This window comes from Macrobrachium rosenbergii, chromosome 37 (assembly GCF_040412425.1).
Source record: "Macrobrachium rosenbergii isolate ZJJX-2024 chromosome 37, ASM4041242v1, whole genome shotgun sequence".
NCBI lineage: Eukaryota > Metazoa > Arthropoda > Malacostraca > Decapoda > Palaemonidae > Macrobrachium > Macrobrachium rosenbergii.
Genome location: NC_089777.1, coordinates 17,736,456 through 17,750,525, shown reverse-complemented (window position 1 = coordinate 17,750,525; position 14,070 = coordinate 17,736,456). Strand labels below are relative to the sequence as shown.

At 38.5% G+C, this 14,070-nt stretch overlaps 1 protein-coding gene and 1 long non-coding RNA gene across 3 annotated transcripts; both read right to left on the bottom strand.

Moving 5' to 3' along the window:
• Nucleotides 1–468: 468 nt before the first annotated feature.
• LOC136825368 (inhibitor of growth protein 1-like) lies at nt 469–9,136 on the bottom strand. Of its 2 annotated transcripts, none has more exons than XM_067081637.1 (6): nt 8,939–9,136; nt 6,908–6,982; nt 6,370–6,573; nt 5,631–5,794; nt 5,198–5,326; nt 469–4,617 (listed from the first exon to the last, which is right to left on the bottom strand). In XM_067081637.1, exons 1-6 carry the CDS (start codon nt 9,054–9,056, stop codon nt 4,411–4,413), a joined length of 897 nt encoding a protein of 298 aa, XP_066937738.1. In that variant the 5' UTR covers nt 9,057–9,136; the 3' UTR covers nt 469–4,410. The 2 variants fall into 2 exon arrangements, with proteins under 2 accessions (XP_066937738.1, XP_066937739.1); XM_067081638.1 differs by having other exon boundaries at nt 6,382–6,573; nt 8,939–9,130.
• Nucleotides 9,137–10,721: 1,585 nt separating this feature from the next.
• Nucleotides 10,722–11,640, bottom strand: LOC136825138 (uncharacterized). The gene is made up of 2 exons (XR_010849253.1): nt 11,500–11,640; nt 10,722–11,115 (listed from the first exon to the last, which is right to left on the bottom strand). It is a non-coding gene; the product is annotated as an uncharacterized lncRNA (long non-coding RNA).
• Between the last annotated feature and the right edge of the window lie 2,430 nt (nt 11,641–14,070).

The window sequence follows — 14,070 nt, the reverse complement described above, 5'->3', positions numbered from 1 at the left end:
TTGAGTTTATTGAAAAAAAATTGCTCAAAATAACTGCTCTCTAATTTCAATACTGACAATTTTTAAATGTCGAGAAACTACCTAGTCTCTTTTTTTAATGACAATAATGTACTGACCGTCACCTAAGGTGGGCAGCTACAAATAGCACTTCGTGGATTTGGGGTCGAGTCCCACATCACATTTTCGTGTTGACAGAAATCAATTGAAGACACGAACTAAATTCTCCTCCAATCGTGACGCCTCTAAAGATAATTTTCGACATCGCACGCATTCCTTGATGCTTGGCCTGTCGAAAGCAACGGCATTTACTCAGTAAACCTTTTCTGAATACAAAACAACAATTCGAGTCTGCTAAAGGACCGACTTCAAGCAACTGCAAACAAAACCAATCGCTAATAATGTGTTGTAAACAGAAAAATAAAAAGCAAAAATATGCTTAAATAAAACTTGAACAAGCAACACGAGACATGTTTCAATAATGTTTATTAAAATAAAAATACACGCAGAGAAGACTCATATAGAACGTGATTACAGCCGAACTAAAATTTGACATAACCTCCATGCAAATAATTACTCAAAAGAACATCACAAAATGAAATAATCTCTGAATAAAGCCGTTCACAAGACTCCGCTCCTCCTGTCACTCTGTTACGCAAAAGAACTTCACCACATTAAATAATCCGATTCAAATAAAGCCGTCAGCAAGAGTCTGCTGCTCCTGACACTCTTTACCTTATGACTGAAAGGCTTCAAATATCACTACAGTAATCCAGTCTAGTCAATCGAGATGGATTGCAGCTAACTACTTCTGAAGCTCCAATATGCTTGTTAAGACTACCAAATTCACTACCCAACAGCAAAGGATGGTAAACTAAAATATGTCAGTGTTACTTTCTGTGGTAAATTAAATCCATGAATGGTTCTTTTTATGGTAAATGAAATCTGTAAATGCTACATTCCATGGTAAACGAAATTTGTAAATGTTACTTTCTCCGGTAGAATAAATCCATAAATGTTGCTTTTTACGGCATAATAAATCTGTAAACGTTACTTCTCTGGTAAATGAAATCCGTAAATGTTATTTTTTATAGTAAATAAAACTCCACTATCCAGGCATATGACCCAACAGCAACGGATGGTAAACAAAATTTTTTAAATACTTTTTTAAGCCAAATGAAATCCTTAAATGATACTCTTCCAGACAAAAAATATATACTGTAGTGTAAAACTATCGGCAACCACACTCCATGCAACTAAATCCCTCTTCCGTCCCTACCATATACTCTGTATCTGAAAAAATCTACACCTCAAGCATAATATTCAGCAATAAACCCATCGTCACCTACATAGCAGATAGTAGTTGAAACGAAGTCTACCTAGGTCCTAAATGATTGTACAGCACACCCTGACCACTCCCTCAGCCTCAGATCTGAATAAATCGCCCACGGAAAGGGGGAACTCACCTTCCCTCACTGTTCTAAGCTACTGCTAGATACTGCAGCAGAAAATATAAGACAATTTAAACAATGACCTAACACTACTTCTTTTAACATCACTTGGAGAAAGACCCAAATCCATCACTAGGTTGAGAGAACCTTACTCATTTTAACTCGTAAGAAACTAATGTGCGGAAATATCTACAGGGCCGCAAAGAGTGCTTTCAGCACGTCTCATCAGCAAGGTGATAATATCCAGAACCTTCGGGGTATACATAAATGAATACAATGAATACTGTACTTAAAAAATTATGCATAGCAACTGTGAAAGCACTTCCTGACGAATTCAACCGACACACCAAGAAGAAACTGGTTCTTCACAAACTACACCAGTAATTAATCTTTCATGCACTTTGCATAAATACAATAATGGCGCCATATCAAGCATCATCATCAGATGAATAGCTGAAGTTTAATCAAAGTACTACAAATCTAAGCTCTAAATGTAAATGTTGCAAAAGGGAACAAACCTAGTAAGAGTACAGCACATTTCAAGATAAAAAATGAACATGGCAGTGAAAGCTACATAATTCTGCTTTGAAACGAATACAACATGTTCCATTTTTGTTATCGTAAAAGTTGGTTCACACTAGGCAACTTTACACATATTTAACAGAAAAAGGTGACTGTAAAACCATTCCATTTACTACATAAAATGCTGAAGATGATTTGAACTGTTTTCACTATTACCATACCAGATAATCTTACCAGACCACAATTTAAACATTCATTACTCCTTTCCTGCTGGCCAATTGGATTTATTTGTATGAGAGGCAAATATTGACTTGAACAGATTAACTTCCCCTGAAAATATAATAAGCTGCAAACATAATTCTTTCAGAGATTTGTGTACATAACTTATTCAATAAAACAAAGTCACATATATCGTACATACTGCAATCTCTACACAACAACTGGTTCATGAGAGAACAATTATGACAGCCATAGTAACAGTTTCTTATATTTTCTTCATTTTTAACACAAGCATTGAAAGCTATAGAAGAAAGCGATTGGAAATTATTTTCTTTTACATGAGAGAAACACGTTCTCAAGCACCAAATGTTGAAGATTGCTTGTTAGTGCATACCAGCACGGTAAAATGATGCTGGTAGCAGTCAATCTACAATTGTAACCCCAAATAAGTCTGCTCAACCTGTTTTCATGCTTGGCAAGAAGTCAGGAGGTTGGAAATCTTAAGTATTAGTAGTAAATAGTTTACGAAAACCACAAACGTGCGGCTGTACAAATATCTAACATAAAGAGATATTTTCAAGTGTTTTGCATCATGATTATATTAATTGCAAAATAAATAAATAAATACAAAATGGCTTTACTTCTGGATACATAAAACTTAATTCATGTCCAGCAAGTGATAAAGCAACTGGAAAAAATGATATATGATTAATGAATACTTGTGTTAAATAAAATCCCTGTTAGTCACCTGTCTAATTACAGTAATTGAAAGAAACGAACAAAATTTTAAACTGGTTTCAACTTATCATATAAAACCAAAAATATGCACAATACAGTATATATACCAGCCATGGACTCATTTTACTCAAAACCCAAAATCTAGCGGTCAAAATCAACTGAAGATGGCACTTTTGAACACTTAAATACCATAGCTGCAGTCTTGAAACGTACAAAGATAATACATCAATTCAATCGGTTTACAGAGCAAGAAAACACAATGAGAAAATGGCATGCACTATCTTCAGATACTTCAACAAAAACAACATATTCTGTACTGCCGAGTTAATGGAACTTAGAACGATTATTCTTTGGTATTTGTAAACAGAGTACCTTATTGAGAGTTACAAACAATTTTGTGGCCTTACGCCATAGTCAAGCCACAAGAGCGACGAGGGGACAAAAGCCTACAGACAGATACAAAAATAAACTTTACAGGTTACTACCTTCATTCTGGGTTCCCTGTACATTTTCCAGTAAAGTTTCATGAATACAACAATTACATACAACTATCATATGACCTTTGCATAATCCTGAAAATACTGTACGTGCTTAACGACAAACACTGTGACGCACTTTTTGTTATGAAAAGAAAAGAACATGAGTTGTTGGTGTTAATATCAAGCAATCTTTATTTGCTTGACCATTTAATGCTGCGAGTAGACCAGCTACTACTGTATTATCAAACTCCATCCGAACAACAAAATAGTTGCCTAATGTGAACATAACCAAGTACATCTAGCATACAAATTTCAAGCCTAGCTTCAGAAAACGTGAAATGTTTACATTAATAACAATTAAAGAAAAACAAAGCTTTGAACAGCATCATTAAATATCAAAAAATGTCGACTCAAAATCCGATTGATCTGTATAAAATTAAAGCATGAACTCAACTTCACCCCTGGAACTGGAATCCTCGGATAAATTCTGTATCGGGATTTTGTGGATACAACTTGTCTTACTTTAGAAGTAACAAAGAAACTGAGATCACGCAGAAATAGATGATATTGCTATGAGAAAGGGGATGAACACGAGAGTAGAATTCCTGGTTTCTCTCCAATTCCGTTCCCAGTCAGGCGTTTCCACGTCGCCCGCAGAACGGGAACCTGAGCGAAACCCTTCACCAGTAGTTGAAAGTACGTTACATAACAATGAGTCTAAGAGCCTAACTACAACTACTATACCTTTGGCCGAGAAGACTTGATTTCATTTTGATAATACACCATCAATCATACTCAAGATGGAGGGAAGCATTAACTACAATTATTAATGGTAACAAGACGATGTTGAGCATGAGACTTAACCGCTAAGTTTTAACGTGTATCATGTCGAAGATGAAATGATATAATTCTGTGAAATATAGATAAAATCTTTTGTAAATTAAATCTTATTTACAATTATAAATCATAATCAAAAACCTCTTTTTTTTTTGTAATAGATTCTCTTATGATTTCTCCTCTTTTTCTTTATTGTACTTTTCCAGTTCTTTCAAGAACTGTGCGCGGGGCTTCATGACGGTGGGTTTGTCGCCTCTGCATTTCGGACAGAACCATTTTCCCTTGGGTTTGTTTGTCAAGCCGACACAAGAGAAGTGGAACCATTCTATAGGGCACAGATCGTTATCACACCCAATCATCTCGCCGTAAGAGACCTGGAAATAGAACATTTTGATGATAGGCTTATTTTTAAACTAGACTCTATAACTCGCAACTTTCTTGCGAATTCTAACTGCCTCAAAATCTTCATACAGTTTTATTACTACCTATTACATGTTACAGTCTCTGTAGGGAACAATTTCCATGCTATAACAATTTGCATCTTGTAAACACAAATATTAAATATAAAAAACTTCTGAATGCAAACAGCACTATCGATACTAATATTTAAATTAACTGCCCCACTGCCAGCAATATTGTTTAGGCACTTAATTCTCTATTCTACCAAGTTTACAGACAGGAAACACAAATGAGCTGATATGCCAAAGAGGTAAACCCCTGTTAAATTGCATCAAAATTCCAGTTTTACCAAACTTCATAACACCAAATAGTAAAAGGATAATGAATGTAAGTGACCCCTAAAACAGGCTACATTGCAAAGCATTTGGGTAATGATTTATGTTTCAACATAACCTTGTACACAAATGCCTGAATAAATGACCCACTGCAAGTGCGGACAAGTTCCCTAAATGTGCAATAGAAATTTCTGTCTTTAATATACAGTTGGTTACTGACCTGCTCGCACAGACAGTAGGTAGGTTCGTCAGGATCAATAGGAATTTCCGTAGGTGAATCTTCTCTCTCCCTCTCCGCTCTGGCTTTCCGTTTCTTCTTCTTAGTGGTTTTCTTTTGAGTAGTTCCTTGCTAAAAAAAAAAAATGCAAAACGAAGGATTGAAATATTAAGAGAGTATTTTCAACAGACAGTGACAGGTTTTGCTATAAGGTATGTATCATTTATGATTATTATTATTATCACTAGCCAGGCTGCAACCCTAGTTGGAAAAACAGAATGTTGCAAGCCTCAGTACTCCAATATGAGAATCAGACCAGTAAGAAAAATAAATACAGATGAAAGATAAGACAAAAAGCATTTGCACCCAATTTGAACTTTCGAAGTTCCAACGACTCAACAACAGGGTTAGAAAGATCATTTGTATATTCAAATACCTTGGCAGCCACAACTTTTTCCGCGTGGGCGACAGGAGGCGCATCGTTCGAGTTTTCGTTGTGATTTGCCGTGTTTTCGTTCCTCGTGCGGCGCGCTCTCTTGCTCGCTCTCTCTGGCTCTCTCTCCTTCGAGGTCTCCGGTTTTTCGGGTTCCTGGCCAAAGTCTGAAAAGTCGTGCAACATAAAATTATACACTCCAAGAAAATCAACGTAAATGATAAATTTAAAACTGAAATTCATCAGAGCGGCATCAGCACTATAATGACTATTATAAGAAAAATAAAAAGGAATATAGTATTATTTCAAGTTGCTTATATCTATGTACATTAAATTTTATTACCAGCAACATCAACCTGTGAGGCAGAGACCAGAACTTGCAAAGATGTTATTGCAATGTTCTACTAACTGCTAATTATCTTAGTGACCAACCTCTCTCAAAACTGAATCAAACTTGTCCCCAATATGCAATACAGAATATGTAGTTATATTCATAATTCACAGAAACTAGCTTATTATTTTTAGTGCTGCCTGTTATGAATATACAGGCAGTATTAGAACAGGTTACAGACATTTAATTTTTATTAACTCACTCAGAGATGATTGCCAACCTGTAGAGACAATTAATCTAGTATTCATGAAAAACAATCCCATATTGTTTGTTCATATCTGAATTACAAATCTAATACACAACAGCCATCACAAGATTGAGGTGCCGGAACCAGAGCTCTTCAGAGCGTACCTAAATTCTTACAGTCCAGCTCCAGCTGCCGCTGTCTGTTCTCGATTATGTCCAAGATGTGCTGTACGATTTGAAGTTTGTCGTCGCCAATTTCCTGGGTAGAAATGAGTTTGTCCTGTATCTGCACCATGATGCGTTTGAGAGAGATAGAATCCAACTCACCCTCGAGCTGGCCACGAAGACCCTCCATATCTTGTAAGAGGGCTGGAAATATAAAAGACATTTTTACCGAGGTTGAAACTGAAGCTTTAACCTCAGGAATGAGCCAGAAAAATACTGTGTAATTTGTTGATATATGTCAATTTGGTAAATGAATAATCTTGGCATAACAATGAGCTAATTATTGTACTGAACAACTTTGGAAAAATAAATATAGATATTTCAACTTAATGATAAAATTACTCAGACTGCAATGTAGGCATTCCTTTAAAATCTACAAGCCTTGTCTGGTAATAAACTGAATCTAACAAAGGCCATTAGAGACACTGTTTTGTGGAATACAAGTTTTAATTTATAAGATCATCTACAATGTAAATACCTTGATATCGGACATCCAGCTCTCTCATGCTGGATATCTCTCGCTGTACTTCGTCCGGTAAGTTCTCCACGGTGTCTGTAATGAAGAAAGTATTTCCAAACCAGATTAAATAGCATTCTTGCTTTCCATCACTGTATGTCAATGGACAGTAAAATCTTAAGATGGCATGTAAGGCAATACAGCCTACTTGTTTCACTGCAAACTAAATTCAAAACAAATAGGCTACTGGGCAGTATTACTGAATGGTTATGTAATTACAATCACAGCCATACTAAAAGTACACTTTTCTATCAGTAATGGTTATTTCTTTGGATTCTATACAATTTTTTGGGGGGGATAACAGATATTTTCATAGGCTAGCCATGCCTAGTCACTACAGGTATGCCCTTTCTCATTCTTTGGGTGCATTTACACTGACCCTAGATGTATCAGCTAGTGTGAGTGATCAGGATTTTTTTATGGTAATTCATTCAAGATTCATAAAGGAGATGAAAACCATGCACCAAGATGTCAAGGTAATGATGAATAACAGACAATAAGTAACAAATGAATAAAAACACTAATAAAAGACTCTAGCTAGAATGCACAAGATACATTTGCACCTGACAGTCCACACGTCCACCGTAGAAAATCATACAAAAACTGTAATGCTGATGTCAATGGTTCAAGAGATTGTATAACAGTGCAACTTTACCTCACTTCTCCATAGAGAACGTTACGATGGTATTACAGATCCATCACAATTACTTTTGCCACGATTTATTTGCTCTTTTTCACCCCCCCACACAACCCCACCTGTCCTGCCTGCATCCCCGTAATCTCTCCTATAAACTGTGACAGCAGCAGTTACAGGGATACAATCTGACACTGTATTCCACCTGAATGGGCACCAGTAGCAATCCAATAAAGGTGTGGATGCATCTGACTACGCTAAAGCTATCTGAAGTAGGCTACATTAGTGCCTATCTTGATGACTATATAATTTGGCTGCAGGCAGGTCTTTTTAGGTAACACAATGCTCACTTAGCAATAACTCCCTCCATGCGATCTACAGTCTCACAAGCTATTTAAAAGTGTAGACCTGAAGTGGCCGTGGTTAGTTGATTGCCAAAACCAAAACCCCTGCACTGACTGTTTACATTAAAAAATCCCCCTCCATCCATTGGATGATCAGCGTACCACCAAAATGGAACTGTTCCAACTAAATTATGGGCTAAAGTTATCCACAGGCTATGCTATCCTAAAGACTACTCTACAGCAATTTGATGGGATATATTCTGAACTGAATGAAATGGTCCTGTCCCTATCTTGTACCAATTAATGCAGGCCGATGGACTGAATGAAGGCCTCCATAATTAAAGTGGGTGGATTAGGATAACGAAGACTGACTAGGGTATAGGTAGGTTGTGGGCCTGTTGTAAGCTGCCAAATTGGGGGGTCCCTACCCCTAACCATACAGGTATGGATACGCCAGCCAGACTAAATACTTAAGACTTTATATATGAATCGGACTACAGCCTAACCTAATGACTTCAAATATGGCATGTTAGGTTAATGACCATAAGAATAAGTCCCCCTATCCAACCCACATTAACCTGGTCCTCTAACCCTCCATTTCCGAAATAATTTCTCTATCTCTCTGGCCAACTAACCATCCCTTAACCCCCAGACAACGTAAGACGCCCAAAAACGCCCACTACCGCAAAAGACATACGAAGCCCACGAGGGACTCTTCAGGAATATGGCCCGCATCCAGCCCACCTTCACCAAGTCCCCCTCTCCCGCCCTTTTCGAAACGCAAATCGGTCTGCCCCTAGCCGCCCATCCCGTGCCCGAAAAAAAGGACCTCAAAGCCCACTGACGCGAAGGAACGACAAAATACGGCCCCCTCCCCGATTTTCGAAACGCAAACGGGCTGCCTTTAGCCGACCCCTTCCCTCCGCAAGCGCCCCCTTCCCAAAAAAAAAAAGAAAAGAGAAGGCCCCCCTCACGCAAAAAGGAAACGACAAAGGGCCGCGAAGGTCCCCTCACCTAGGAAATTGTCGACGTATGTAGCAGAATACAAAGCCTCCAAAGCTGCCTGGTTAAGCATCTTCTCCACAGGGTCGCTCATTACTCTCCGCAGCTGCTGCTGGCCCCCACCAGTCATAGGTCATTTGCCGCTTTCATGGGAAGAGAGAGAGAGAGAGACGACTTCGAACCACCACCGTATAAGCGACGGGAATGTTTTGGCTGCGAGCGGCTCCTCTGTAACAAAAGAGCATCGGATTGGGTCCCTTAACTGAATCCAATAGCATTTATAGATCCCGAATCGTCTTCTTATCGACTCGGCGCTGGCGTTTTCGCCGTCTATACTATTTGACATTTTAGATAGAAGTAACATTCGCATAGGCGCCTGAAATGTTTTGGGACGGTTGGGAACATTGAGACAAAAGGGGATCGCCTTTACGATTCTAACTTAATCAAATAGTATTTAAATGATTAAAATTCTCTTTTTATTTATTCGGCATGAGCGTTTTCGCCGTCTATGCAATTTGACATTTTAGATAGAAGTAACATTCGCGAGGCCATTTTTAGTAAACATCGCTCGCAATTACAAAGAAACGAGGTCCGCTTCACTTCAATAAGGTTTTTCATTCCTTCTAAAACATTTAGGATTAGGTTCTGATGTAGGAGAAGAAGGATAACTGCGTGAAATCGGCGCCAAAATCCTTTTTTAATTTACTCGACACTAACGTTTTCGCAGGCTATACAATTTGGCATTTTAGATGGAAGTAACATTCGCGAGGCCATTTTTAGTAAACATTGCTCGCAATTACAAAGAAACTACGTCCATTTTATTTTGAAAAGGTTTCTGATTCATTCTAAAACATTATTAATTAAGTTTCGATGTCAGAAAAGAAGGATAACCGTTTAAAATCGGAGAACATTTTTTGTATACGCCATCTAGATAGCTCATGACTTTCTCCTCGTTGGTTGCACTGGCTTTACGCATTGGAAAATCGTTAGTTTTTCTGTTATATAACGAAAAAGGCTTTGACATTATCTCTCTCTGTTTTTTAAACTTTCTTGGATACTAACACTTTCAGTTAGCACTCATATCTTTACCGTCATACTTGTCATTATAAAATATCAAAGTATTTTAACCAGATTTCTTCAGGTTTGAGTACATTCAGTAATATCGCATTGAACTCCGGGCTACACGATGCTTTGACAAGTTCAGCAGTTCAAATATATGTCTCTGACGAAGTCATATGACCATGGTTCTATGGGTACAAGGTGCTCAAACGGGCACAAGTCTCTTTGGGCTAATTATTTTATTCATATTCAAGGGACGTGAGAGCTTTGAATGTGATTACTAACAAGAAGAAGAATTCTGGATTTAGTGCTTCACATTGTTTGTTTGTTTTTATTTCTTATTCATCTATTTATTTAGAATGTAGATATCATGACATAATCCCAATTTTGTAGAAGGCTGGCATTAATTTACCAAAGTGATGGCAAAGAAATAAATTTAAAATCGCACAAAAATTAAAACGATCCCTATTGTATTTCGAATGCGCCATATGATTAACTAATTCCAAGAAGAAGAAACCTTGAATAAATCTTTTTTAACTAAATCATTCTGGTCATGATTAGTTAGCCTATAACCTCTTCCAGGAACCCAGAGGTCCAAAACACTTCTCTTTTGCCCATTAGACGCTTATCACACTTCCCTCCGCCTTTGGGGAAGGACCCGTGCTGGCACTTAGGCAACTTAATCCAAAAACAACAGTTATAATCCAATCGTAATCAGGGAAAGCAAAATAACAAATAATGCTTTAAGTATACTTTATCTCATCAAAGTTCCTAGGAAACAGTTAAAACTAGTAAGTGGAGGGAGCAGACAGTCATTTACATATATCCCAGAAGAGCGTCTCAGTTCGTAGTAGCGTACAGGACTTTAGGAGAAGACTCGACCAAGTCGTAGGATATGGAGACGATAGAGATCCTGTACTTGGTGTGGGGGAGGAGATCGGTGATTTCCTCGTGGTAAACATGGTTTCCTTCTCCTTCTGCGTCCTTCGGCACGACGTTGGACAAGGCCGGCTGCCATGTAGTCTCGTAGGCCACGATGGGACATGAGGAGTCGTCGGGATCCTCGAAGGATACGTTGATGGTGGTGGAAGTGACACTGTCCACCCTCGCGTTGATAGGGGGATTTGGAACTGCGAGGAGAAAGTGAAAGAGATGAAAAATTATTTAGGTTGGTAATTAGACAGTTTGGCGAGTATGTCCACATTAGTAAGTCCCACTTGGAGGTTAGGCCTATAGTTTATTATTTTTGAAGCATAACACCCCACAAAAAGGGGGACAATAATGCAATAGATACAAAAATTACTGTTTTCGTAACGTATGAACCATTCTCAAGTACTTTCCGCCCAAGAAACAAAACATTAGATGCGTCAGCGCTGAAATTAACTGCATAACAAGCATGAAATCTCGAGGAAATGAAAATAATTGAATACTCTTCCCTCTGGCAGCTTCGAGGACCACTAAATCCTCGCTCGAGGACGACAGAAAAATATCAAACAAAAAGAAAAAAAACTTACCGCAGTTCTTCGGCTGAGGAACAGCCGTTGCAAAAGCAACCAGTAAGACCGCGGAGAGGAGGAAGAAGAAGCCCTTCATCGCGATTAGCTCTTGGTGGTGTTGTTCCTCGAAGTTTGGGGAAGTTGTGTTGATTCTGTGGCGTTGGTCTCTCTTTATATACAGCTCTCAGCTTCAACAATGAAGGAAAATTTGCTGAAAGATGCGTCACTGACTTCTCTGGAGAGCAAGTGATGGTTCTCATGGACGGAGATAAACGTAAACAAATGGAATTTTCTCTTCTTCGAATTTGCTGATTGGAACTTTGGACCGGTGACTGACTCGCTTTTCCTTCTGTACTCACGTAAGTAGATCTTCGCTCTGTAATTTTGTAAAGGCTGACAATAAAGATTTGGTTATTTTTCTGGACTTATATTGTAATGATTTCATCTGCAGGCCTTTGCGTGTGAACTGAATACTGTTTTTTTTTATGACAGATTTGTTAACAGAAGTTCAAAGTCTTCATATTTTTTGGTAAAAAATGTTCTACAGGGAAGCAAGTGTAGTTAAATGATAGTTGGGATTTGTCTATGAAACGGCTCTCTCGCTCGTTCTTTTTCTCTTTTGCTAATGCTTGTTTACACATTAACGAAGTGTCCTCAGGTGTTGCTCAGAATAAGAAGAAGAAGAAGAGTCACAAGGCGGAATGCAGACAATTACGTAGCCTGGAGCAACTGAAGAAGTTCACATTTAACACTGAGCCTAGTAAGTCAGCAGTGCTGATAATAGATAGAAGAGCAAAGGGCAAGGAAGTTCACATAAGAACAGTTAAAAAAGGGCCCAATGAGCAGTGCAAACGAACATAAATACCTAGGAGAGTGGTACACCCAAAATGGCTCAAAAGAAACAAGTATTAAAACGAGAAAACAAAAGGTAGAGTACCGAAGAGAAATAATATGGAGACGTAAATAAAGTAGGAAATATGGCATCAGAAGCAAGGAAAAGATCCACAAAACAGCAGTGGTCCCAACACAGAGACCTGGAGCTACTTAACGGAAAATGACTCAAAGGATCTAGAGCAAACGCAATGCAGGATCCTCCGAGGAATGTATGGACAGCCGAAGGGCACGCCCTACTTGGGCATTATGGCGACGTCCGGCATATGGCCAGTAAACCTGTAGAATTGAATACAAGAAACTAATGCTATTCCATAATGTTCTAAATTCAGACGAGAAAAGATTAATCAAAGAAATAGCAGAAGACCAGTTAAGAGCCTCCTACGAACAGTGCTGGACAAAAGGCGTAGAAAATATAGGTGAAGTATACGTTAGTTTAACCAGACCACTGAGCTGATTAACAGCTCTCCTAGAAAGGGCTGGCCCGAAGGATTAGACTTATTTCACGTGGCTAGCAACCAACCGGTTACCTAGCAACGGGACCTACAGCTTATTGTGGAATCCGAACCACATTATGACGAGAAATGAATTTCTATCGCTGAAATAAATTCCTCTAATTCTTCATTGGCCGGCCGGAGAATCGAACGCGGGCGCAGGAGAGTGCTAGCCGAGGACGATATCGACCCATCCAACGAGGAACTTAGCAAGATAAAAGGTATGAGAAACTATGCCAAAAAAAGAACTGAAAAAGGAAATAAAGCAAGATATTGAAAAGACGTTGAAAGAAAAGACGAAAGAAATGAAGAAACTGAGATTCACAGATAACTCTGAAGAAAATAAGTACCTAAGGGAACTGGAAACAAAGGATGCATAATAATGCATAATAATGAAAACCAGGCTGAATATGTTGAACCTGAAAGCTAACTACAGGGGAAGATATAAGGACGAGGTCTGTGATAACTGCAGAGTGGGGGAGGAGGCGGAGGACAGCACCGAACTTAACCTTAGAGGCCCGAACAGAAAACTAGTGGAATATCTAAGATTAGCCGTGAAAACAAAGGACGTCACCAACCTAGAAAGCGACTAACATCTGGGAGGTTTCGGGGGTAAGGTGCTGAATCAAATGAAGAACTATTAAATGCTATATATATAATGTAAAGTCGAAATCAAATTGTGTAAAATTGTATTCAAGGGAATAAAAGCTGTCGAAACTTCGTCAAGAGAGATTGTACTCTTCCGCAAGTTGTGGTATAGTTTTAAGTATTCTCTTGAAATTTACATAAAGTGGAAAAGTTAAGTATATCTTAGTTTAACCAGACCACTGAGCTGATTAACAGCTCTCCTAGAGAGGGCTAACCCGAAGGATTAGATTTATTTTACGTGGCTAAGAACCAACTGGTTACCTAGCAACGGGACCTACAGCTCATTGTGGAATCCGAACCGCGTTATGACGAGAAATGAATTTCTATCACCAGAAATAAATTCCTCTAATTCTTCATTGGCCGCTCGGAGAGTCGAACGCTGGGCCAACAGCGTGCTAGCCGAAAGCTCTACCCACCCGTCCAATGAAGAACGACGTAAAGTGGAAATGCGTGTTATGCAGGAGAAAGATCTTATGTTTCGTTGTTCGTATTTAGTAGTAAAAGATTTTGTCTTAGTTGTTTCGTGTGTTTGATTGTAAGTATACTTGTAGTATTG